General features: G+C 39.5%; 1 protein-coding gene across 3 annotated transcripts in view; it reads left to right on the top strand.

Moving 5' to 3' along the window:
• CEP128 (centrosomal protein 128) overlaps positions 1 to 25,103 on the top strand; it is a 381,990-nt gene extending 356,887 nt beyond the window's left edge. For 2 of the 3 annotated variants that reach the window (XM_036274522.1, XM_036274511.1), the window contains 4 exons: positions 99 to 176; positions 4,439 to 4,552; positions 17,536 to 17,644; positions 24,619 to 25,103. In XM_036274522.1, coding sequence (XP_036130415.1) covers positions 99 to 176; positions 4,439 to 4,552; positions 17,536 to 17,644; positions 24,619 to 24,740 — 423 coding nt within the window. In that variant the 3' untranslated portion in view covers positions 24,741 to 25,103. The remainder of the gene's footprint in view (positions 1 to 98; positions 177 to 4,438; positions 4,553 to 17,535; positions 17,645 to 24,618) is intronic. The other variant, XM_036274531.1, reaches the window with a different exon arrangement.
• The last annotated feature ends 2,718 nt before the right edge of the window (positions 25,104 to 27,821 follow it).

The raw sequence follows: 27,821 nt of genomic DNA, 5'->3' as shown, positions 1-27,821 counted from the left end.
TGCTTATACCAGTGGTGCAACTGAATTTTAGTAGTTGGGTTCTGAGAGTATTAATACATTTTTTATTATGTTTAGTTTCCGTATGTTTTCTTTTCCAGAGTACCCGAGTGGCCTTGGACCATCTGGAGTCTGTGCCTGAGAAACTGAGCCTACTGGAAGATTTCAAAGACTTCAGAGTGAGAAAGAGTTGGCTTGTCTCTTTCAGTTTTTTTATCTGAGTGAGAACTCTTGACATCTTCCTGATGTGCAAGAAAAATTGTAGGGAGGGAGGAAAGACCAGAAAACACTGAGGACCTTTATTTATTTAAAAAAATTTTTTTCTTTGTTAATTTTTAGGAAAGGAGAAGGAGAGAAAGAAACATCGAATGGCCACCTCCTGCATGCCCCCCACTGGGGATTTGGCCCACAACCTGGGCATGTGCCCTGACTGGGAATCGAACAGGCGACCTCTTGGTGCATGGGTGGATGCTCAACCACTGAGCCACACCGGCCAGGGAACACTGCAGACCTTTAATATTCCATCTTATCAAAGTTTATTGGCATTTGTGATGTCAGGATTGAAATAATGGAACTTAAATGTTAGCACAATATAGAAAAGTAGAGACTTTTACTCTATTACTACATGCTCATTGGGCCCTATGAAGCTTGGCTATGATTTTGAAATGCCAAAGGATGAAAAGAGGTTACAAATTACATTGACAGTAGATAACTGTTTTGATAAACAATGTTAATTTATGAATTATTTTCTTTTGATTACAAATTTCCAGAGTACTGTTTGTTTTAGAGAAGTGGTAGTGCATATTATCCCTACACTGTGATACATGAATTGAAATTTGCATAGAGTTTCAGATTTTATATTCCATGCCATTTATTGATAGAACTCTAACCACAAAGAATCCCATGAATAATCCAATTAACTGCCTCTGTGGATTTGCCTACTATAGTTTTTTAAAGTTCCTCCCAGAGCCCTGGCCTGATGGCTCAGTTGGTTGGAGCATCGTCCTGTACACCAACAGGTTGTGGGTTCGATTCCTGGACAGGGCACATACATAAATTGCAGGTTCAATCCCCAGTCAGGGTATATACAGGAGGCAACTCAATGATGTTTCTCTCTCACATCAATGTTTCTCTCTCTCCCTCTCTCTAAAATAAATAAAATCATATTTTCAGGTGAGAATTAGAAAAACTAATAAAGTTCCTCACAGAGAGAGAGGCAAAGCAAATGACCCTGCCACCTAGTTCTGCCAGACGAGACCCAGGCCAGAGACCTCTTCACAGTTCCCCTAAGGGATGCGTACGCAATGGACGCAGTGCTTTGTGATCTCTTGACCCTGTGTAGCTGAAACTAACAAGGGTCAGAGTGCTCTTGGAAAGCATTAACCTCTTATTTCACATTGGCTTTACAGTATAATTTACATTTAGGTTCTGTTTAAGTCTAATCTATTATTTGAGGATAGAATGAGTAGGAAATACCATTCGATTATGCTGCATTGATATATTGCCGGAACTGATATGATGAGGCTCTCACGATCTGCATTGTCTTCAAATCACCTTTCCTTAAGAATATTTTGGTACTTTAGTTACTAAACGTTTCTGGGTGGCATCCGGGGTGGGGCTGGCACGTCCAGAATCTAGACGGTCACAAAGCCCAGTGCTTCTAATATATTTCACTAAAGTTTGGATCCTTTTGCATATTTGATGGTATATTTGAACTCTAAATCCCTGTGAAAGAATTATGAAACCAGTGTTCAAGAAGGTGTGATTTTTTACTCGCCCTTATATTACCCCATGTGGATAGCAGGCAATATGTTACACTCATCTCCTTTCCACCCTTTTCTCGTGGCTAACAGAAGTCATCTACATGAACGAAGAGCAGATAAGAGAACGTATTGGAAACAGGTGGCATTTGTCACTGAGAAACAGATGCCTGTTTTATACCAGCATAAAAACATAAAATTTAATCTTTAGTGACAGTTCACCTTTTCCCCAGTGGTCTACACTGAACAGAATTCAGAAGTACAATTTAAAAGTTCTGTTCTCTACTATTACAGAGGGTTTTGTTTTTTTTTTTAATTACTTTTATCATATAGGCTAATGATTATTTACAAATCTAGCATATATATATATATATATATATACACACACACCTACACTTACACACTCACAAATGAAGATGCCTATATAGTGGAATTTTTAGGGAGAATAGTTTTCAAAGTTTAGAATTGTGCTTTCCAATATTCATCATTAAAATGGGAACCTTTTGCTTTAAAATGGAAAGGAATTCATTTGCAAGTATTATGTATGCACTGCTCTGTGGCGGGCAGTGGCCAAGTCCTCACATTACATTTTTTGAAATCTTAAGCTGAGGATACTAAAGCTTGGAGCATGTAAATTAGTTGGAACTGGGACCCAACTCTCTGTATTAACCGCAAAGCCCATTCGCTTTGCCCTGCTGCCTCTAGCTTGAAACCCATTCTGTGTGTGCAGTAAAGTTATCTATGTGATTAAAAAGAGCTCCTGTGATCAGTTTAGTGAAAACAACTAGACTAAATAAAAATACAGAAAGCCTTCTGATGATTAGATACAGATTATTGCAGGTTATAGTTTTCAAAACCCTAAACCTTTCTAAAAATCAGTGTGCAGTGAACAAAAGTCCAAAGACCTACATTCTGGTCCAAGGTCACGCACCAGACAAATCACTTACTATCTTAGGGGATATATTCTCATTCATGAAATGAGGACCTTGAACAATGTTATCCACATGCTTCCCGCTCATGATGGTGTCACCAGTGGTTCTCTTGATAACAGCAGAGTCTGTGGCTCTGAGTGTGAATATGAATGTCATCCTATTTAGTTTCGACTTTATTCTTTAAATGTGTCATACTCTCTCATGTTTTTCAACCTCATTTTGAGCGAGTGGTTCAGCTCTGTAATCCCACGTTTAAACAGTGCATGTTTGTTATTGTGGAAAGGGAGCGGCATTGGGTTCCAAGCCCCATCCACCACAAATTGCCTAGCCGTGGGCAACTCATTCTTAGCTTCCCAGGGGCTGTAGCTTTTTTTACATAAAAATGAGAACTCTGCCCCTGGCAGGTCTGTCTCAGTAGTTGGAGCTTTGGCCTGCGGACCAGAGGGTTGCAGGTTCAATTCCGGGTCAAGGGCACATGCTTGGGTTTCAGGTTCAACCCCTGGCCCTGGTTGGGGCTATAGGGGAGGCAACCAGTCAGTGTGTCTCTCTCACATTGATGTTTCTCTCTCTCTTCCTCCCTCCCTTCCACTCTGTCTAAAATATCCTCGGGTGAGGATTAACAACAACAGCAACAACAAAATGAGAACTTTGGAATTTTAGTATTCCTTCTAGTTTGGGCTATTTGGGGAACTAAATCCCATAGATGAGTTTTCTTATACATGAAAATCAGTTGCCCTCTTTCTAATTTTCTTATTTCTCTCTCATTCTTATTTTACTATCTAAATAAATGGCTACATTGACTGCTGTGTTTTATCCTCTCCCCCCAAAATGAAGGAAAAGTAGGAAGGCTGAAAGAGACAGCCAGAAAGACAGATGTCAGCTCTGGAAATGTTTGCTTTTTAGATTTCTTTATAACCTGAATCTTTTTATCTGTTGAGGTCAGTTGAGATATCCTGTATGCTGCTATGGTCGTTAAAATGTAGAATGTTATTTAAGAATTAGTGAAGAAAAAGGACTCTAGTTTTAAAGGTTACATTCTTTTTTCTTTTTTTTTTTTTTTGAACCAAGAGAATATTTTGATGCCAGGTACTACTACAAGGAGCTGTACACACGCAAAGTGGCATGATATCATTAATGACCATCTTCGAACAACTGACTGTTACTCTGGTTTCTCTTCAGATCACATAAATCTTTTGCCTTTTACTTGAAACTTTTTTATTGTTGTTGTTAATCCTCACCCGAGAATATTTTTCTATTAATTGTTCAAGTGGAAGGGAGGGCAGGGGGGAGGGAAAGAAACATCGATGTGAGAGAGACACATCAATTGGTTGCCTCCCACATGACCCTGACCAGGGCCAGGGATCGAACCTACAACCCAGGTTCATACCCTTGACCAGGAATGAAACCCCTGGCCGTTCAGTCTGCTAGCCGACACTCTAACCGCTGAGCCAAACTGGCCAGGGCTCCTTGAAACTTCTCCATTCAACTAAGGGTGTCAATCATTTCATATTGGCCCAGGTGCTGGTTGTAAAAAGAATGCAAATAACCAGTGTGGGACCCTGGTTTATTTTTATGGTATCATCCAAAGTGACCATTTTCTTCTTTATCCTTAGGGACGTGTGATTCCCCTAAGAATGTCTGTTAACTTTTATAATGATTTATTTTCTACTTATCAATACTTTCTTATTCTAATTTCAAATACTGATTTTTCTTTCATGTATCAGTTTAGACACTTTGTTGTTTTTCCAGGGTTCCCAAAGTTTATCCGAGAGAATTGATGGGAGGTATTCCAAATACAGAGTTCCCCGCGAGACCCTTCAGCAGCGCCGAGATGACCCCAAGTACAGGATCAGAAGCTTCAAAGTAATAACTTTTATATACATTTTCAGTCTTTGAGCATTTTTTAAAATGTTTATGGCTACAACCTTCTCAGCAGCTCCTGCAGGGTTCGTGTAAGAGTACATGTAAAAGAAAAGATATGCTTTGATCATGAAATAGATTTTCAATGTTGTGGGAGCAGAGAATAAAGAGACAGTGCTTATAATTTTTACCTGGGAACTCATCTTGACGTTTATGCTATTGTTGCTTAATATGTTGTTTGTCCATGGGAACTGATGTTGCCTAAGATATGCTGGCCCAGGAAACTGGTGTCTCGGGGGTTAAAGGCTGAGTGTGGGTGGGTGGTTGCTCTCCTTTGTGCTAAAGTCCAGCTGCTCTCGGTGCTGAAGCCCCAGCTGGTAAAGTAATATGTAGATACCCTGTGAACTATAATCTCGGCTCTTACTGTCATTGGCCACTTTTTCCTGAGGATCTGAACTCCATACTGCTACTGGTAAGCTTCTGGTTCATTAGGGTGGAAAGATTTGACCGTATTGACACAAAGTGTACCATTCCCTAGATGCTCCTCAAGATCCACCTGTGCTATGGGGGATTTCAAACCCATTGGACTCCTTTTAACAGGTATTAGCTAGAGCAGGCTTTCTCAGCCTTGGCATTGTTAACCGCTGCGTCCGATAACTCACTGTGGTAGAGGCTGTCCCGTGCGTTGTAGGATATTTAGCAGCATCCCTAGAGTCTGCTCCCTAGATGACAGTAGCAGCCACATCCCAAGCTGTAGCATCCAGAAATGTTTCCAGATGCTGCCCGATGTCTCTTCGAGGGCAAAGTTGACCCCCGTTGAGAACACTGACCTAGAGGGAATGCATTTTTATTTAAATGTGCACTCCAAGTCAATTTAGAAAAAAAAAGCTAAAGGCTTTTTGGGCTTTTTTTTAGTCTTACAGACTTCAGTATGTCCGAATATTCATTACCCTGTATATATTTACTTATGGCCAAATAAAATTATTTCTGCGAAGCTGCTGCCTCCTCTGAGTGTAACTGGATAGAATACTCAGTGGTGTAAAGACAGTGTTCATTTCTACAGCCCTTCCTAAGGTGCTTAAAATGAACACTGTGCTTCCCCAGTCCCAAAATACTGAACCCTGCTATGCCATGCCATTGATACCCTTATCGTGAAGAAGGAATCCTGTGACTTTGTACCATTTTACCTTTGTTTTTGGTAGCTTAGTATGACTATAGTGGTGACCCTGTTTCATATAGCAAGTCATTGGCTAAATCATCTTCCAGCTTTCCCAGTAGGCTCCCGTGTGCTCAAGCAGCTCCCACCACTTCAAGGGTGCTGCCAACCTTAAACAGGAATGCAAGGTTTAGACAACAATAGCTAATAATAATAACTACTCATTATCGAGCCAATCACATGAAATTGCTCTTTTTGTAGGTGTCACCTGCTCTATAAGCATTATCTCATTTATTACTTTTTTTAAAATGTATTTTTCTTTATTGATTTTAGGGAAAGGAACGGAGAGGAAGAGAGAGATAGAAACATCAGTGAGAGAGAACATTGATTGGCCGCCTCCTGCATGGCCCCCTCTGGGGATCGGGCCCACAACCTGGGCATGTGTCCTGACCAAAATCGAACCGGCGACCTCTTGGTGCATGGGTGACGCTCAACCACTGAGCCACACCAGCCAGGCTGCATTATCTCATTTAATCTCCATAGCAACCCTCTCGGTTGGCACCATGTTTTTCTCTTTACCATTGAAGAAAGCAAGGTTACGGGCAATTAAATGGTTGAATCAGAATTAAAACCTAAATCTGCCTGGTGTACATTTGCAGCTGAAGAGGAAATCAGGCCTGGTTTGTGAGGCCAACATTTAGCAAAATGAGAAATAAGTTTTGCAGATAGGTAATGCAAGTATTGGAAAAGCCCAGAAAGCACTTTATACGATGACATTGTTCCACATTAGTACTGCTTTCACATTGTAAAACATTGATTCATTTCAGTGTAGACTGTCACCCTATGTAACGCGTGTCTGGCCTGAAACAGTGCAGTAATCTACAAAACTCACGCAAACATTACATATTTTGTAGTCATAGAGATAGAAATGTGGGAGAACATTTTTGCCGGTGTAGATACCAATGATCATTTGCTTATATGATGTTTATGAAAATAATTTATTGAAAAAGACTGAGAGGGGAGGCCGTTGCAAAAGAAGCATTAGCTCATGTGGACCGTGAGAGAGTTGTTCATTATTTCTGGGCTTCATGGGTAATCAGCAGCGCTATCTCTGGTTAGTCACTGACATACTGAAGAAAATGCTTCATGTAAGAGGAATTGGGACTCTTTCTATCAAGAGAGAATGTGCCTCACTTTCAGAAGACATTATTTCAGCACTGTTAACTTCCCACATATTTTGCTAGGACAGAGTTCAAAGAAAAATCACATTGCAGGGAATGAATTTGTTGGTTCTACTACAAACTGGTTTTCTAGGAAATCGGTTACTGAAGGATTTGGTTTTAATTCAACAAACGTGCTGGGCAGCGACCACATTGCAAAGCATTGGGCTCCCTGTTGGAGGCGGTGGTGCAGGACGGATAAAGATGCAGAAGGCATGGTCTTCTAGGCGGGAATAGTTATCAACTTGTCTTATCTTTACAGATTAGAGCAGGAATCAGCACACTACCACCCATGGGTCAGATCTTGCCTGTTGACTGCTGCTTCTTTTTTTTTTTTTTTTTCTTTATTGATTTTAGAGAGTGAGGAAGGGAGAGGGAGAGAGAGATGGAAATGTCAATGAGAGAGAACATTGATTGGCCACCTCCTACATGCCCCCCACTGGGGATTTGGCCCACAACCTGGGCATGTGACCTGACCAGGAATCGAACCGGTGACCTCTTGGTACATGGGTTGATGCTTAACCACTGAGCCACACCAGCCGGGCTTGTTGACTGCTTTTATAAATAAAGTTTTCTTGAAATACAGCTACACTTGTTTATTCACGTATTGTCTGTGGCTGCTTTCACACTCAACAGTAGAGTTGAATAGATGCAACAGAAACTGTATGGCTCAAAAAGTCTAATATATTTACTCTCTGGCCCTCTTTAGAAAAAGTTTGCCACCCTGGCCAGTTTGGCTCAGCAGTTAGAGCGTCGGTCCACAGACCAGAGAGTCCTGGGTTCGGTTCCTGCTAAGGGCACGTACCTCGGTTGCAGTTTGTCCCCAGCCCCAGATGGGGTCGTGTGGGTGGTAACCACTTGATGTGTCTCTCTCTTTCCTCCTCCCTCTCGCCCTCCCACTCTGTCTGAGGATAAATGCAAAAAAAGAAAAAAGAAAAAGTTTGCCAACTTCTTGTCTAGAGAAAGGAGAAATTACCAATCTAATCTTTCTTCCTTTGCACACATATAAAATATTTCCTTTTCTTTTTTTATCAATCAAATAAATACTGCTCAAGCTGTTTGGAAAATCATAATATTTATCCATTCATTCAATATTCATTGAGTGTCAGCTCTGTGCCAGGAACTTACTAGATGCATGGGACTTGTATCATTAAACAAGATAGTCAGAGATTTCTGCCTCCTCGGAGCTTCCATTCTAGTTTCCATTCATGTTTGTTCTTGTTGTTTAAATACAATGTTCAACACACATTTATTGAGTTTCTACTGTATACAGGCACTCTGCTCGGGCAAAAGAGAATGGTATAATAAGAAAAATTACTACCCATGCTTAGGAATTCACAGCCTCCGCACAAACAACTGATGTGCAAAGGAGAAAGGGATACGTGTGTATGGAGACCGCAATAGATTGCATGGGAGTTCAGAGGAAAGAAGGGTGCTCCACCGTCTTTGGAGAAAAGGTCTCTGATGACAAAGTGCAAGGAAGTGTTCTGTCCCCGTATCTGTGGGAGAGAGTAGCTATTAGCATTACAGTTGGATAACTCGGACTGTACTACTATTGACAAATAACTGTTGGAACAGGAGAACCATGTTGGCAACTGGCTTCCATTGGTGTTGCTAATGGAGGAAGGCGGTGAGACGTCCACTGTGACCACCCTGCCGGCGGAGGTGTGGTGAGCAGGAAGCGAGTCGGGTTCTTTTTCAGTCCAGGTGAGAGCAGTTTGCTCTCAAGACAGTCACCGGAACAAAAACCATCAGGTTTCTAGAAACCTCCTGAGATTTCCAGTGGGACCAATGTCCACAACCGCTGAGAACATAATCTAATGTTGCACTAAGCTGACCAAGGAACTGGACAATGCCTGATCTAAAAGTTTATATTTAGAATTTAATTCAAAGCTGAATCTGACACATTTTCTCTGCCTTTGTGTGGACAACAGAAGCGTTTCATGGCCTCTGGGTTCATCGGGCCTCACTGGGTTTCTGTTAGTCTTTGCTGCCCCAGCTGTTTCGGACAGAACAGGGTGCTCAGGAGTCAGCCGCTAGCCGCTAGTCTGAATTCACGGAGGAGTGTGGTTTTGTTCCAGAAATCCCCATTTGCTACCTGCATGTCTTGCTCTCTACCCATACTAAATATGTGGTTTTAATTAGCAGTGGATTTTTTTAGTAAAAATCACAGAAGGCATGTTTTGTTCCCATCCTTCCTCCTTCTGAAAGGAAATTCATGATTTTCAGATTGTAGTGGAAGAAGGAGTATGTCACTCCTTTTGAAGGAAGCAGATGTTTTATAGGATAAGATGAGGTGGGTGAGGGAGTGTTGATAATGTCTTTCAGCACAGTTCACGGAAACAGAACTGGCTACAGCCCTTGGCCGCGTCTGCTCAGCGTAAGCGTGTGTACGGTGTTCACTGTGGGCTTTGCTCCTGGGAGCTGTTTCTCCCTTGAACCTCGTCCTGGTTTGTTTATACTTTGCTCATAACAATTAATGGCTTTTAGACTTTCTCTCTTCGGTCAGCTATTTCTGTGCATACCTTAAATCTTCTAAAGCATGCTATGTATAACTCCTGATGCAAATCAAGAGTGTAGGTGGCTTTTATTTAATGACTATTAAAATATATCACTAGTGTAGTGTTCAGGTAATTTTACAAAAATTGCTTGAGAATAATGGTGGCAAGTAGGGGGGGATTTGAGGGAGAGTTAACCACATAATACCTGGATTATCTCATTTATAAGAACCTCTATGCTTTGCCAAGAAATCATATATAAACTGTGCAAATATAGCTCTGCCAATTTGCCATCCTTTTAAAAAAATTTTATTTTCCTTTATTGATTTGAGAGAGAGAGGAGGTGAGAGAGAGAGAGAGAGAAATGGAATCATCGATGAGAGAAAACATCTATTGGCTGCCTCCTGCATGCCCCTTACTGGGGATCAGGCCCACAACCTGGGCATGTGTCCTGACCAGGAATCGAACCGGCGACGTCTTGGTGCATGGGTCGACCTTCAACCACCGAGCTACACCGGCCGGACCAATTTGCCATTCTTTAAGCCTCTCTTATACAGAGACTTAGGGTGCAAGGCTAATTAATCTATAAGTTAACATAAAAGAAAATGGTACATATAACTACAGGTGAATACTAAAACTTGGGAAATGCTGTTCTACTAGATTGTGTTGCCGTTGAGGGGAGACACTGCCTCATCTCTGACTCCAGAATACACAGAAAACACATACATGTTAAATTGGCGAATAAACATTTTTTTTCTAACTTCAGCCTTTCCAGAATTTGAACAAAAATTTAATTTCACACATATGAAACCTGGTAGGCAATCAAATCATGCTGAAATCTGAAGAGATTTTTATTCTTTTGAAGCCATCAAGGCTAACTTGCCAGCCATAATATTTAACTAGTTGATTTCATTTTGCTCTTTCAAACATCAAATAGAAGGTTGCCAAATGGGTTGGGACTTTTCTTTATTGTAAAATCTGAAAATAGCATCAGATCAAAAGTGCTTATTTAGGAATCAATATGGGTACTTAGATGTGCACATTAATTTTTTAACCCTCTGAGCCCACTCTGCCAAATCCTGTTCCCTTAACAAGCTGCATGCTTTCACCTGTCCTGATACTTGACTCAAAAGCATTAAGAAAGGAAAGATTGTGAAGTTCCTCTGTAAAGATACCATTTTTAATTATCTCAAGTTCAAAAGTCTAGATGCCAAAAATTTTAAGAATACCAAATGTCATACTAGTTTTTATTAAATGTGTATAATATCCATGCAAACAACCATTGTTTTCTTTGAAATAGTCACTTTAAGAGAATAAGCATTCAGTCCAATGAGGTGCCATCATCAAAGCATCTTTGCACCTTTGCCTTTGTTCGTTAAGTGAGTTGAGTGGCACAGTCTTTCGAGTGTCCTTGTTTATGGCAAATTTGTGTCCACTGTGAGTAGATTTGGTTTCTGAAAATGGATAAAAGTCACATGGAGCCAAGTCTGAAGTAGGTTAAAAAAAACAATAACTGAGTAGGATTTTGTTTTTTTTTTATTAGTTGCTAGGAGTATTAAATTTTACACAATAAAATACCACCGGATAAAGGTCAATTTCTCAGATGGTCTGCTCTAGCTCAATATTGTCATGAGTCTGCTCATCTGTGGATATGTGGATTTGGGTTTATAGGTCTGTGGTGGATATTTGGATTTCCTGTGGTAAAGATAGTTTGCATAGTTGGAAGTCCTGGCTGCTCAGTGGTTCTGTTCAGATAGGCTGGGACCAGAAAGTGTCAGTGCCGAGAGGACTTAGAGGTGACCTGGCCCAGCACCACAGAAACTGGGGGTGTGAGAGCGGCAGTCTTCTCAGTCCAGCTTCCACCACAGCAAACTTGCATTTCTGTGCTCTGGTCAAGCCGTGAGCATATAGGACCACTTTTGAGTTCCTGAATGCAAACAGCACTGTGCTAAATTGTGGGCTATTGGGACGGGTAGATGAAAAGACAGAGAAAATGAAAGCCTCGCCGTCCTGGAGGCTGAGAGTTGTAACAGCAGCCAAGCAGACTGAGATTGGAAGGCGGCTGTAAGTAACCGGTGCGGGGTCATCTGAAACAGGATCCGACTCCCTGAGGGACAGCCTCGCTGGGCGCTTTCCAGCACGACGGAGACCGGGAATAAAGAGTGGAGAAGGGATGGGAACGGTGTCTTCCCAGTGTGGAGGCAAGTTCTGGAAAACATTTCTGCCACAGATTCAGAAACACATAAGTGTTTTTTTCCTTCTCTCCAGGGGAAGGGTTGGATAAATTAATTTTAAAAAAAAATTAAATGTATCATTTGTCTTATAAACTTTGAACTTACAGTATTCCTAAGAGAAAAATACTTGGTGGGCGTCATTAAATATTAATCATTGGAGATCAGTTTAGCAAAGACATTTTAGTCAGGTTGGAACAGCTTTTAAGAAACCAGTTACAATGTGGGTTAGGAAAGAGAAGTGGAAGAAACCCAGGGAAAATATTAGAAAACGCAGTCCCCTCACCGGTGGAATTTTTGCAGGGGATTCTGGCTAACTTGTTGAGACTTAAGACAGCAATAAAAATAGGTCCTTGTGCTAAGGATATAAGAATTGGTAAAAAAGCAAAACCTGGGATTAATAAAATTATAAAAAAAAAATCTTCCATTTTAACAGATACTTTCTTTTTAATATTTAGGTATTTGATGAAAGGGTAGTTAGGAATTGCAAAAAAAAAATCACCTTATGGTCACCTTGTAAAATTTACCTGTATAGAAATTTCACAATTTAAACATCAATATATAATTGAACATGAAGGTTTTTTTGTTTTTTTTTTTTTAAATCTTATGGTATATTGATTGTTCAAAGGATTGTGAAATATTTTTGTTTTAAGGTGTTCTTTTAGGTTTCATTTCATTAGTTGTTTTTCAGGGTAATGGGGATTCTGATACTCTTTTTGAAGACTTATAAAGTGTTAGAACTTAAGGATGTTTCAGAAGTAAGCCTCCTTATTTTCTGTATGTTAAAAAAAGTGCGAGTGGTTGAATAAGTCAACAGTTTTAAAGGGGAAGGACCACAGTCCTAACCTTTATGTACCTATTAACAGAGTGCCAAACTATATGGAGCAAAAACTGATAGAACTATAAGGAACAAATAAGCACGTCCATAATTATAGTTGGAGATTTCAACATTCTTTCCTCACTAAGTGATAAAACAGTAGGCAGAAAATCAGTAAAGCTATAGAAGACTTCAACAACACTGTCAGCCAACTAGACCTAACTGACATTTATAGAATGCCCCACCCAGCGGCAGCTGACTGCACACTCAAGTGCACATCAGACATTCTCCAAAACAGACTGCATTCTGGGCGATAAAGCAAATCTCAGTGAATTTAAGATGATTGAAATGATACCAAGTCTGTTATCTAACCACAATGGAATGAAACTAGAAATCAATAACAGAAAAATATCTGGAAAATTCTCAAATATTTAGAAACTAAATAACATACTTCTACATAACCCATGGATGAGTCAAGGCAGAACTCAAAAGGAAAATTAGAAAATATTTTAACTATAAGAAAATAAAAGTGCAATGTATTAACATTTGTGAGTGTCAGATAAACAGTGCTCAGAGAGAAATTTATCACATTCTGTGTGTATATTATAAAAGAAGGAAAGTCTCATAAATAATCCAAGATTCCATCTTAAGAAACTAGAAAATAAAGAGCAAATCAAACCTAAATTAAGTAAAAGGGAGGACATAATAAAGAGCAGAGATCAATGAAACAGAAATTATAAAAATAGGGAAATAGCCTGGCCAGTGTGGCTCAGTGGTTGAGCGTCGACCCGTGCACCGAGTGGTCACCGGTTCAATCCCGGTCAGGGCACATGCCCAGGATGTGGGCCCGATCCCCTATTGGGTGCATGCAGGAGGCGGCCAGTTAATGTTCTCTTTCATCAATGTTTCTATCACTCTCTCCCTCTCCCTTCCTCTCTCTCTAAAATCAATTTAAATATAATATATATAAAAAAATAAGGAAATAAATTAACTGAAAACCAGGACTTTTGAAGAGATCTATGAAATTCAAAAACCTCTATTCAGATTGATTAGGAAAAAAGAAGATACAAATGTTCAACATTAGGGATGAAAGGATATTACTAGAAATTCTATAGACAGAAGGATAATTAGGAAATATATATGAACAACTCTGCCAAGAAATTTGGTAGCTCAGGAATCTATGCCAAATTAATAAATGTAAATGGACAAAGCTTTATGCAGTAATGTTTATCAAATGATTATTTATAATAGAAGAAAATTGAAATCAACCTTAAATTTCCAGCAATAGATTAGTAAAATAAACTATGGTTTACCATAACCATGATAATGATGACAGAGAAAATTCCCATGTGTAATGTTACATGAAAAAAGTAGAAGACAAAATTTTCAACAAATGGTGATCTCAATTTATAAAGATATTTATAAATGAGAGCTGGAAAAAATTTATCCTTACATTAGGTTAATAGGTTTGTTTTTAACTTGTCGGATTATTTGTTTTCTTCTTAATTTTTTCTGTATCTTCCAGATTTGCTAAAAATAAAATATCAGTGCCATATTTTAATTGTCATATGCTAAGAAACTAGTTTTATAATTAAAAATATAAAATTATTCTTTTTCTGTGAACAGAAAAGATATAGCCTATACTTTGATTCCAGTTGATTTTGCCTCAGAAATGTTTTAAAAAATATGTTTTTATTGATTTTTATTTTTAGAGAGAGAGGAAGAGAGAGAGAGAGATAGAAACACTGATGTGAGAGAGAAATATTGATCAGCCACCTCCTGTACATCCCCTGCTTGGGATCGAGTCCGAAACCCGGGTGTGTGCTCTGACCGGGAATCAAACCGGGACCTCTCAGCCTATGGGGTGACACTCAGTCCAGTGAGCATTGCTTCAGAAATTTAAAACCATGCCTTTGGGGAGTGAGCAGGATTTGAACCTTTGAGGACGCCTCCTTCTCTGGTGGGCGCAGTGTGAGGCACCACTGGTCTCCTTCAGCCCAAACCTGCATCTCCTCTTCTGTCCTCTTTGTAAGTGTGTGTGTTCCCTTCAGTGTTCCTTTCTCTTACTGGCTCATAATCATTAAAGCATCTTTTACCAGGAAACCATTTCTTACGTTTTTCTCTTTCATGCTTCGTATACAAACCATGACTGAATGGAGATTCTAGCGTTGGCTGAGGACGCGACTCTGCGCAGCATCCAGCTCCTCCCGGGCCTTCGGTCCTCATGGTCAAACTGTGGGAGCCAGGCCTATTGCCTGGCTTCTGGCGCCCAGTGTCAGCGCCTTCTACAGTAGTTGTTGGAATACATTTGGGACATGATGTATGTCCTTTCCCTTCCAAAATTCCTATAGTGAATGACTTCCAGTCTCTTATGAAATCCCCATAATTAGTACAAACTATAAATCACTCGGTTGAAAATCTCAGGTCCTTCATCGTAAGTAGACTTGAACTCCCTTTACTTTTGGTACGTGAAGGCTAATGATCTTGAGTCTTCTGAGTTTATCTCCATGGTTTTAGCTCAGAGTAAATGGGCCTGTTACAAGTGTATCTCAGCGTGTTCTTTCTGGCCTTCTTTTGCATTTGCATAATACATGTGTGATAAAGAAAGAACTATAAACTTGATACCTGGTGTAGAGAATAACAACTAATTCACTGGATTGTCGTGTTACAGGAGGCCCTGCTGTATGGGGTGGCCATGTTTTGAGGAATCTCTCTGGGGCCCCAACTCACAGTCGTTTCATCTAGAATCTTTGGCAACATTCCCAATCCCTTCCTCTCCCTTGACCCCACCATCATCCTCAATGGTGGTCTTTTATCTGGTTTTCCGATATGAACACTTGTGCCAATCCAATCTGTTTTCCATAAAGAGAAAAGAGTAATCTTTTGAGAAATATACATTAAAGCACGCCTTTCTGTTGCAGGAGAAATCAGGGGGCCAGATTTCCCTGTCGCTCATGGGACTGGCGTTCTTGGGACTCCTCTGAAATAAGCATTTTTAGAAGTCCCCTCGGGAGAATGAGATGTGATGAAATATTTGCATGGAGTTATATTCCTCAGGTGGTTAAGTCCCAGATCCACTAACCCAGCCCTAGAAGACATGTAGCTGGGGTTTCAGCAGAGCTAGAAGCAGGGCCAGTGTCCAGAGTTTTTGTTCTGTGATGAAACTGGGTCGGGAAGAAGGTTGGGCAAAATTTAGTCCATCAGTCCATTGTGTGGGCCCACATTGCTCAAGGAGCCCTGCAAGCCAGGAGTCCAGCACGGTCAGCAAGAGACAGAACCAAGAAAGCAAATTTCCTTTGCTCAGAAGTTTAAATATAGGTTTCACCCCCTTGCAGTGGCCACACCTATTCTGGCCACTGACTTGCTCCCAGGTGTGACATATAGGTACGCACCGTCCCACGTCACTCAGACCTTACTGGGCGTGCATCTAAACTGCCTCTGTCCAGTCCCTTCCCCCAGCGATCTGCAGGCAATAGACCAGGAGAGTGTTAACTTGTAGCTTCCTGCAAAGCTGTATAAATGGCATGTCTATATTATCTAGTCTTCCCTTCATTTCTTTCCTGTTAAGTAATAACCAGGTAATTATAATGGTATCAGTCCCTCTCCTGAAAATTCTTGACTGACTATCTGATTTATGTAAGAGAAAAAGACCCAATCCAACCTCACCTTTGAATCTCACAGTAACCATTTCCCCCAGGTTCAGTGTTCCTAGCCATGGGGCCTTCCTTCATTTCTTCAAACACACCAAACTCTTTCTGATCTCAGCACCTTCACACATGTCTGGAACGTCATTCCCTGACCTCTGTCGTCTGCTCCCCTTAAATCCAACTTTCCCGTCATCCACCCCTAAATTTTCACTTGGCTAATTTATTGATTTATACTCAGCATTCAATTATTGCTTTAAATATCACCTCCCAGATATTTTTAGTTCTTTCTATTATTTAAATCCAAATTTAGTTCTTTCTAAATCTAAATTTAGTTCTTTTTATTATTTTTTCTTCTGCTGCTTCTGCTTCTGCTGCTTCTCCTCCTCCTCCTCCTCTTCCTTCTGGCACTTATAGCTTTTCATTTTGTTGTTATGGGCTTAGTTTCATTATTTAATATCTTTTTCTTCTGCAAGCTGTATAATTGCATGACCACATACCTTGATGTTTTGTTTATTATTTGACCAACACATAGAGGTGCCCATTATTGTTGAATGAATGAATGAGTGAAATAAAGAAAAAATGAATTATGTAAATAAATAGAAAACGTTGGAGAGAAAATGTTTGAACTTTACTATCACAAAAACATATGAAAGCATCTATTTTAATCTGATTAGTAAATTTTCTGAAGTTATGATTCCCTTTTTTCAGCAAAGATTTGGGGAAAAGGACACATTCATATAATCCACGAGGAGAGGGACCTCTTCTGTGTTCATTTTTGTTTAGTTATTAAATATTTATTGAATGAGTAAGAGGTTTAATATAATCATTATGGAAAGCAGCCTAGCTCAATGTATTTAAAACATCAAATTGTTTTTATTGACCCATATTTCCACCTAAAAATCTGTCATAAGGAATATGATAAATATGGAAAGGGTTATATATTTAAAGATGTTTCTCACAGGGTTATTTATAGGAGTAAAACCTTAGAATGCTCAGTGAAGCATGCTGTGCTAACTAAGGGAAGTGTATCCATTAGATAGTATATGGGTAGCCCACATGCTGAAGGTTAAGATAATATAATGACTTCAGAAATGTTTATAGTATGAATGTAAATAAATGAACACAGAGTTTTATAACAATGTTTACAAATCCTACCCACAGGAAAAAAGACTGGAAAGAAATATGTCATGCTGTTAATGGCTACAGGCGATTTCCTTCTCTTTTTAAATTTTATTTATTTTTTCATATTTTCTTATATATGCACAGACTTTTTTTTAACAAGGGTTATAATTATATTAAATTGTGGTATAACATAACTTGTATATTGAGATTCAATTTCATGTTTAGTACATTTCAGAGAATCCCGATTCTTGCATTTTGTGATCAGTGAACTGCAATGCTCTGCTGTCTCTCTTAGGATGACCGAACCTTTGCTGAAAGTTCCCATGCTCATGGGTTAGATCGCTCATCCTCTTGGCAGGATCACAGTCGCTTCCCGTCTAGTCCACGATTTTCACACTTGACCTGTAAGTAATGAAGTCCTGTACCAGTTTTAAAATTGGGTTTAAAAAAATTTAACTTGTGGAAAGCTTAAAATGTAAGGCCAGTACCTGAGAGTAATATTCATGTTGTGTGTTTGAAAAAAAAAAATTCATTATGAATCATACAAATAATGCCCCCGCAAGTGTATTCACAGTATTATCCAATTTACTACAAATATATATGGGATTCCTCTTTTGTAGACCTTACCCTTATCTGAAAAACTTAAAATCACCCAAGGTAATAATCTTAATTAAATAATTTTTGTGTGTGGAGATCACTGGTAACTGGATGAGTGGATAAAGGAAGTTAGAGAGTATTATAATAAAATTCAAATATCAAAAAGGGGGAAATCTTTGCATAGAACTATTCAGACATATATAATCTTTTGCAAAGACTAAGGATATTGGGATTACGGGCTAAATTTCATTCTGTGAATACCCTGTAAATGTTGATACAATGTCATCCACACCAACAAGGTATGAGTCTGTTGACCCAGGCCGCCATCTCCCACCACCCACCTCCGTCCTCCCCTACCTCAAGTTCCAGCTTGTATGTAATGCCCTTAAAGAAGCCTTCAGGACTTACAGTTTTAAATGTGGTTTCTGTTATGAGTGCCCACAGTGCATTACAATTTTTCTTTAAAAGCCTTCTCAGAATAATGATGGAGCTATTTGGTGTTAGAGTGAATTATTTTTTTTACTGATTCCTCTGTCCACCAAAGACTGAACTCAAGATGACAGGTGATATCTGTTCTGTCCACCGCTTTCTTCAGCATCCTGCATAGTACTGAGCACATAGTGAGTGCTCAGTTAGTCCTAGAGAAATGAGTATATTCATTGTGGGTTTTTTTTAAGTCCACTTTTATCCAAGCTATTGATACCCAAATGTTCTATAATGGATTCTTATTTAAATAATCATTTAACTCTTCAGTCTACCATGGGCATAGAGTTTATACATTAAATCTGACACTCCTCTTATTTTAAAAAATCTAGGTTGCCATAAGATAAAATGCCAAAACAAGCCACAAGAAAGTAGGTCAAATCCAAAAGTGACAGTTCTCATTTTTGCTGATTTAAATTTATGGATTCGTTGAATAAATGTTTATTGGTTTCTGATAATGTTTTCATTTTCATTGTATCATGATTATTTTATTCTAAAAGCTAAGCATTTTCTCTTTCCTGTCTTAACCATTTCACAAAGTGACTTTATATACCTGCATAAACCCTCTGCTATTCTAATCCGGCAGCCACCCTTTAATCCGGACCATATCTCAACTTGGTTATAGTACCTCGGGATCAGATATACATAGGCCAAATTTTTATTTTTCATATTAAGAAATTGAAAAATGTCCTCAGGCCTGTGTGGTGTAGATAAACATGGAGGAGGAGGGCGGGGCAAAGCACCATCAAACATGCCGTCCCATCCACTGGAGCATGCAAACGCCTGGCCTGGAGAGAAGTAGCATGTGACAGGAGATACGTCTTTGACTGCTGCTGTTTAATTCTGCCATTATGGCTTCCACAAGGCTCCCCAGAAAGGCACCCAGAAGGAAGCATTGAGAAGACATTAGGGGGAAAGCAATAAGACTTAGAATTTTATTAAATATTATGACAGGAAGTGAGAGAAACTGGTTCAACTTTCCACACAATAGCATTTAATGAACAGCTGTGGTCATTTCTCTAAGATATATAATATTCCTCACAGGCAGCCATTTGTTTTTATATGCATGAGCTGGCCCAAAAGGAAATACAGTTAAATAAGAATAGGAAAAAAAAAATCACTGAGAACATACTTAGGATTTAAAATACTTATTGTTGCCTATACTGTAAAGTCTGACTGAAAAATTTAGCTTCAGAAATAAACTTTTTGCCCTGGTCATTGTGGCTCAGGTGGTTAGGCATCGTCACATGCACTGAAAGTTTGCTGGTTAGATTCCCGGTCAGGGCACATGCCTGGGCTGTGGGCTTGATCCCCAGTAGGTGGTATACAGGAGGTAGTGATCCATGTTTTGCTCTCCCATCGATGTTTCTCTCCTTCTTTCCTCATCTCCCTTCCCCTCTCTCTAAAATTTAATTTACAAATCTTTTAAATAAGTAAACCTCTTTATTAATTTAATTTATTGACAAACTGTGAAATTATTTTATTAAGTCATAGCTTTGTTTTACTCTTGTTTTGACAAGTTTTTTAAATGATTTTTCTTACATACCTACCAAAATATTTTGAAGGACCTTTTAAAAATTTAATAATAAGCACCTTAATATTAAACATTTTATGTTACTGAATTAAACTTTTTACTAGAAATCACATTTATTCTTATTTGCTTTTCTAATAAACCTTGAATTATTTCTATATATTTTTCATAATGTGGTATTTTAGAAGTGGATTAGGATTACCCTGAATACTTCTCCATTTTTATAGCACAAACCATTCCAGCTTATTTATAGAAATTGTTCTGTAATTTTTCTTTAACCTCCTTTTAAACTTCTAAAATTACAAAGGAGAGATGTCAACACCAACAAAGAGAAAAACAGCACCTGCAGTAAATACATAATCCAGGGAACCGGAGGTGTCTTTAGAAGTATCACTAATGCCCTCAGAGATACTAGACAAAACACTACCTCCATTAAAAATAAGAGCAAGATGCTAAGAAAAATGTACACAGGATAAGAGGTCTCAGAAATTTAAAATGTGTTAAACTAGAAAGGTGGAAAATGAAGTTGAGAAAATCACAAAGAAATGGGACAATAGGAGAGAAAGATAAGGTATTTAGAAAATCAGGTCAAGAGGGATCATACCTAATCAGTGAGAGTCTTGGGGTGAGAGAACAAAGAAAACAAAACAAAGGCCAGAAGTGGGCAGGTTAAAAGGCCCACCCGAAAGTACCTGGTGCACTGCTGTCATCCTGAGACTTCCCTTCACCCTCTTCCTGTGTTAATGCCCAAGGGTCTGAGATCCTGCGCCTTTCTCTGCTTGTTTCAAGAAAAGGTGAATATTTGGTCTTTGTATTTCTGAAAATGGATTTGTTCTCCCTCATACTTAGCTGAAACTTTAGCTGGCTACAAAATTTTAGGTTGAACATCTTTCATTCTGACATCGTTGCACAATTATCTTCCAAAATCCAGTGTTGCTGTTGAAAACATTATATCTTTATTGTTTTGAGTCCTTCTCCTTTGAAGTGATCTCCATCACCACTGACTTCCCACTCAGCCCCAAGAACTTTTAGGATCTTCTCTTTAACCCCATTGAGTATCGTGATGATAAGCCTCCCAGTGGGTCTTGTCTTAGTCACTTTACAAGCTACTTACTGGGTGGGGCCCTTTTAACCTGGACACTCATGTTCTTCAGTTCTTTCATATTGAAGGAAGAAAAGAAGGGTCCCATAAGAAAATCTTTAGGAAATAAACAAAGGAATTGATACATTGTTTGCTTCAGTTGAGCACCTTAGGAAAAACTATAATAGAAATATGGCAGATCTAATTGAGCTATTAGAAACAAGGGTGGTCATAAAGAGCAAATAAAAAACAAAACAAAAATAAAAACATGGGTCAATTAATAATTCCAGGGTAGGGGGAGCAGAATGAGCAAGAAAAGAAACATTTTCATAGTATACCTATTAGGTTTACATGAGCCATATTTACATAGTCATAGTAATATAAATACTCACTGTTGACATAACTTGAAGTTCAGATGTAACTATATAGGGAGGATGGGTGAGGAGAAGTGGATGGGTGTGGATATGTCTAAAAATGATAAATAAAAAAATAGCAATATAAGCTTTTATTTACAAAAATTGAGTTAAATATAGACAATCAAGCTAAAAGAGTTGATTGTGGTTGACTCTGGGGAGCAGGACTGTGGGATTGGGAGGGATGGGGCAAGAAACTGCAGTCTTTCTATGTAGTCCTTTGGTGCTCTTTGATATGTGTATTGGACACTTAGGCTAAAAAGGAATCTTATAAAAATAAAATGGTATTAAGAAAACTCCAGCTTTTATGTCTATCAAGGGTTTGATTAACTTCTGGTCAGAACATGAAAGCTAGAGGCTGGAGGTTAGAGCAGCTGGACCTGTGTGGGGCCATGCAGAGTAAATGACTGTAGGTGCCGGGGTGGACATGGGTTTATGAGCCCACAGAACAGGCCCCTTCTCACGTAAGTTGGGATTCATCCTGGATGAGGCCCTTTTATCTGTGCTATAGACGCTGAGGTGCTCATTCTGCTGACTGAGGTGCCCTGTCAAACTGTGACCAGGCTAAAGCGCAGAATCACTGCCCGTGGAAAAAACAAAGGAAATGGGAAAATACTGCATAATTTGTGGTCTCTGAAATGATCCAGCATTAATGAAAGTTTGTTTTCAGTAGTAATTTATGTCAGCTTTGTGTAGTTCAGGTCAATTCAAGAAAAGGTAGATTCCTTCTGCCAGGAAGAAGGGGAGAAATGTATAAATTGTAAGTTTATATTACCATTGGAAATGGGAACACAGAAATCCATTATTTAGAGCCATGATTACGACCAAATTTATCCTGGCTGGCTAGAAGTGATGGCCGTGACTCAGGCCACTCTTTCAGAAGACTTGGATTCCACTCCCTTCAGCCTGTAGTCAGTGGGCACTTAGTAAGTAGGAGAGACTCATAATGCCAGCTTTTGAAACTGTCATTTTTACTTTTTATAAGTAGTGACCGACCACTAGTCTCCATGTCTGTACATCCTTTTAGGCTAAAGGAACACACTCCAGGGCAGGCCGTAACGCCTGGGGCTGGGACCAGACCAGATTTGAGTGAGGTCTCTAGTAATCTGATGACTTCTCAAAGTCTCGAGTCCTCTGAGACTAAAATGCTTGATGTCTGTGGAGTTGGTATCTCTAAACTAAGTTTTAAAAATAAGTGCAGATGGCAAATTTTCAGTAATTTAGAAAACCGTTGTAAATAATGTTTATTTAAATAAACAAATGATCTCCAAAAGAAAGGGCTGCTTTTTCATAGGGAAAACTGTTATCTGAGGGTTATTATAGGCATTGGAAGTGAATCATGCATATTAATTTAACTTGATAGTCTTAGAAAAGCAAATCAGTGAAAGTTGCTAAAAAGAAGGCTATTTCACTTCCTTACCTCGGTTTATGTTGCCACGGAAAGAAAAGAGAAGCTAAGTTTTCTCAATGTGTGTTAGGAGGTGCCTATGGTGGGAGCTGAAGTCCCTTGGGGGAGAACAGTTTCTCGGCACCAGGAAGAGCACACTCTCTTCACCTCCTCCTTGTGCAGTGGGGTCACCCTGCAGGCTCGGAATAGCTGCTTCACAGGTTGTCTGTCCTCAGACTTGCAGATAAAGTGCCAAGGATTTATGGCAGGAAAAATATTGCAGTACTGATAAGGTAGGAACAGTGTTTTCTGTTTTTGAAAGGACTTGTGTTGTTTTTTTTTTTTTAATTTCATGAAAGCACCAGCTTTTCTGTCTCTCCATTTTATAGGTTCATTTTACATGATAGGGACTTCTGTGTGTGTGACTGTCTTTTCACTGACCAGCTCGGTGCCAGATATTTTCCGATTATTGCAATTGGACAAGGTACTCTTTAGATGCTTTCTAGAAAGCAACTGGAAAATCTCCAATTGGCTATCTCTTAAAAATCCCTTCAGCATATTCAGTTGTTCAAGCCACATTTGCTAAGAGGCTATTCATGAGGTTCTCTGTTTGGCTCTGGGGGTAGAGTCATGAACAAGACAGGAAAGGTCACCTCATCCCATGGAGGAAATAGGTAGTAAACACATTAACAACTGGAAGTGGTGACTGGCGGTATGAGGTGAAATGATGGAAGGTACCTGGAACAGGACTGCTACTTTACATTAGTGATCAGAAGATGACTTTCTGAGGAGGTTACAGATGAGTTAAAATGGAGTGGGATGGTCATTCCTGTGAGGGGAGCATAAAAGTGCAAAGGACCCAGAGAAGAAAGGGACATGACCTTCTAGAGAGATGCAACACTGAATGAGTGAGTGACAGAAGGGTGGAACGAGAGAGAGAGAGAGAGAGAGAGAGAGAGAGAGAGAGAGAGAGAGAGAGAGAGAGACACCCCAGTGGAGCCAAAGTCATATGTTTGGATTTTATTCCAAGTTCCCTGGGAGGGTGTTGGTGCTAGTGGGGCATACAGGAAACAACTGATCAATGTTTCGCACGTCAGTGTTTCTCTCTCTCTCTCTCCCCCTTCCTCTCTCTAGAATCAATAAAAACATATCCTTGGGTGAGGATTTTTTTAAAAAAGAGACAACTCTGGTTGTGGTGGAGAAAGGGGCAAGATGAAAACAAGAGAAAAGAACATGGTAGCTTGGGCTGGGGTGATGGTAATAGAAATAGTGTAAAGCGGAAGAAGTCAGGTGAATTTGGAGGCATGACCATAAGAACTTACTCTTAAGTTGGATGGATGAAGCAGGCAGGACAAAGGAAGGAAGGAACCAAGATCTGAGAAACTAGGTGGTTGAGGATATCATTTTCCAAGATGGAGAAGAGTAAGGTATGGGCAGGCAGCAGAGGTGAGAAACCAGGCAGGAAGATTTCACGTCGTTGGACTTAAGCATCTGGTGCTCATGAGAGATGGTAAGAGGTAGTAAAAATCAGGGGTAGTAAATGTGAGATTCCAGATCTAGTCTCTTCTGTGAAACAAAGAATACTCTCAAAAAGAGGCCCTTAAGATTTCTCCCTCCAAAATTCTGTGTGCTTCATATCACGATGTACTGACCACCCATACGTCTTCTACTCTCAGATACTTCCCATCCGCCTCCTCCAAATGAAATCACACACACATTCTTTTGAAAATGTAGTGATCTGATTAAATGTATTCCTACATTGAAGGTCTGTTGGGCCGTGTAAAGTTTACAGAAAACTAGATGAAATACAATGATTACTTGCAATTTTTTGGTTCAGCGATTATTTTCATCTCGGTTGATTTTTCTCTTTTCTTTTACCTTGCCAGCATTTACCAAAAGAACATTTGCTCCAGATTCAATCAAGGAAGATGCCACAGGTTTACTAATGGATAGAACAAGTCCCCAACCCAAAAAGGAGCAATACGAAAGCAAAAACAGCAAAGTGTAATGAGTTGCTTTACATGAGTGTTTTACATCATATTCACCCTTGCTGCAGTTTGGCCCACGGTATCTCACAGAAGAACTGAAATGTATGCTCTTCAGCATTGCCAAACACTGACTGAAATGACAAGACAGTTGGTCTTTGTGAATGATATAAGTTAAACCAATCCAAATACTATCGGCTCGTGAATGACTCACAACTAACTTATTGGCAACTTATACCAGCAGAGAAAATGATATTTTTCACTTTGCATTTTCTTTTTCAGGTGTGGTCAGTCCCATTTTTCCAACCAAAATTTGGATTTATATTTGAAGTCTTTCAAAAATGACTGGCTAAAAAGGGGGAAAACGAGTTTCCCTTGTGGCCGAAGTTGCCAGCATTTTAGATTCAGGGAGCATTTATATACAATTGATTTTTTTAAAATGCTTTCTCCCTAATAAATTATCATGTGTTATAACATGCCATGGAGACATGCAAATATAATATTAGTTCACTGTATAAATGCTCAGGATTGTTAAATTAATCATCTCAGCAGTCTGTTACTACACACAGTTATCAACATTATTTCCAATCATCCGTATTAAATAGCAATAAAGAATTTACAATGCTATCTGAATTACAGAGCCTGGTAAAGAATTCACTGCATAATTTATTTATTTGTCTTTTTGTGGCCAAATATTCCACTGCGATCACTTCACTGTCTTTTCGTGTACTCTGACCAGTCACAGTACCAAGCCCCGCTGTCCGGGAGATTCGCTCTGCGGCAGTTGAGTAGGTTGGTACTATCTGTCTACTTTCAGCATCTCAGCTTTTTTCCACATCAAAGTATTTTTAAGAACTTGTCCTTTTTCCATGCCAATCCACCAGTGGAGAAAGATTTCTATTAAATACTAAATAATGATAAACATCCAGGAACTAAATCCCCATTGGGTCATGGTGGTGAAATTCTGCGGAGGCAGGGACAATAAAGCAGCACCTTCCTAAAGTGCATCACATTTTGAGTTCCCATATTTTATAAAGATGCCTCTGTTTCCACTCAAGATCCGTTTTACCCACGTACCACATTTGAATGTGTGGAAGACATGACACTCTCATTCCATGAGCATAAACGCTGCGGTTACTACGGAAGATGATTAAAGTGCAATCCGCATCACCTCCGAGAGGATGGGTACACGATGTATCACTTAGTCCCTCCCCAGGCCCTTTATTAAGTTCCTCCTCTGGGCCAGTCACTGCGCTGGAAAGGAAAAAAGAAACACAAAAACAGGTGTTGGTGTCCCAGAGTGTGTTTGGCACTAGGAATTGCATGCACAGTAGCTGATACGTTGAAGCTGGCTGGAGAAATTCTGGATGAGCACATTGGGCAGGTTGAGATCTGTCTGTGTCACCTCAGGAGTGCAAGCGGCTAGTGTGCTAATGAGCACTGGGAGGGGTTCATGGGACTCGCCCTTTCTGAAGGAGAGGCTCCCAGTCCTGGGGCTTTATAAACCCGTGTCACTCTGTAGTGACATGTGGGGCATTAAGAAATTATGTCAGTAGTTCCATTGCTGTTTTGACCAACGGCATCATATTTTAACTCCTTGGATCTGAAGTTTATCTCCTTGGATCTAAGGAGAAAAGTAACAGGTTTTATTTAAATCCTACAGGTAAAGGTTAGATAGCTTTACCCCTAATGCATCAGTAGGAATGTTGAGCAGTCCATTCTGTCTGCTAGGAAGTGGTCTAAACCATGAGCACATCTGTGGTCATTAAAAAAAAGTTACGTCAGAATGGCGAGACCTGAAAGTTCAAGGTAACTCAGATTATTTACTTGGCAAATCCTTGGAAACATTAGCTGACGATTTTATAACGAATGGAGAGAGATCTTATGAAAGACCTTTTTAAATCTGCAAAAAATAAACCAAAACAAAATAAAGCCACTATGTCATACTATTGAAGGCCCCGTGCTACTGTTGGGTGAATGGAGGTGTCTGACTTTAAATATGGAACACACAGGAACTTCAAAGGCAAAGTGAACGTCTGGGAGCAACCGTTTTGTCAACATTCCTTGGCCCTCCATTTACATGGAATTAAATCCAAGGACCTGTCTCCTGTGAAGACTTTTCCTATCTTTTGCAGTCACCGTGTGCTGGAGTTGGAAATCAAAAGGAATGTTAAGAAAACACTAAGAGCTTCATTTGTACATTTCAAAGCCAGCGACTGTTCCTCCTTTACTCACCCCTTGGGCAGGAGAGCGGGTGATATCAGCCCCATCTGAGTTGTGGCTGGGCAGCCATATTGCTTGTAGCACCGGGACATTGGGAGGGATAAACCTCATTCTGGCAATGAGCCTGGTCCAAGGCTTAATTTGAAGACTGACTTTTTTGGTTTAATACTTTTGCATCTTCTAGCCATCTTTCTCCCTACACACACTGAACTCCCACTGAAGTTACTGAAGGCCACAGAGAGGAGAGACAGCTGGGAGATGTCTGGCCACATGTTTTCCCTGTTGGCTCAGGTCATTATTGGTCCTTGATGGGTAGTGTCTGGCTGGAAGGCTGGAAATCAGTTGGTTATCTAACATCTTCTGCAACCAGTTTCCCAAAACCAACGATGTTTCTTATTGTTACAGTTTACACATTTTTACTAATAAAGAGATATTAACAGAATAGTGTGCATCGGGATTTAAAGGTTACACGGATAAAAAAAAAATGCCTGCCTACTGAGCTAAGACAATTAAGCCTGTTTTTTTCATTTTTATTTTTCTCCTTTCAACTATGGTAAATGCATTTTTCATTAGGAGACTTGGGCCAGTGATATGTAAAGTGTCTTTAGAGGCAGAGTAATTGCTACATTTTCTCTAAACTGTGTTCAATCTTACAGTTAAATAACAAAGACTGTTTTAAGTAGGACCAAATTCTTACATATAATTAGATGGTATATTTAATTAGCAAACCTTTGTTTAAGGAAGGGGCACATACCTCAATTTGATTTAGTCAGAATTTGTACTATAAACCCAATTATATAGGACATGGTAGCCGAGAACGTGAATGGTCACTGAGTAAGTGACTCCTTTTCCAAGAGTCTTACACTCCTCTTCAAACAAAC

The sequence above is a fragment of the Molossus molossus genome, unplaced genomic scaffold (genome assembly GCF_014108415.1).
Source record: "Molossus molossus isolate mMolMol1 unplaced genomic scaffold, mMolMol1.p scaffold_m16_p_1, whole genome shotgun sequence".
Classification (NCBI taxonomy): Eukaryota; Metazoa; Chordata; class Mammalia; order Chiroptera; family Molossidae; genus Molossus; species Molossus molossus.
This window is presented reverse-complemented; position numbering and strand designations above follow the sequence as displayed.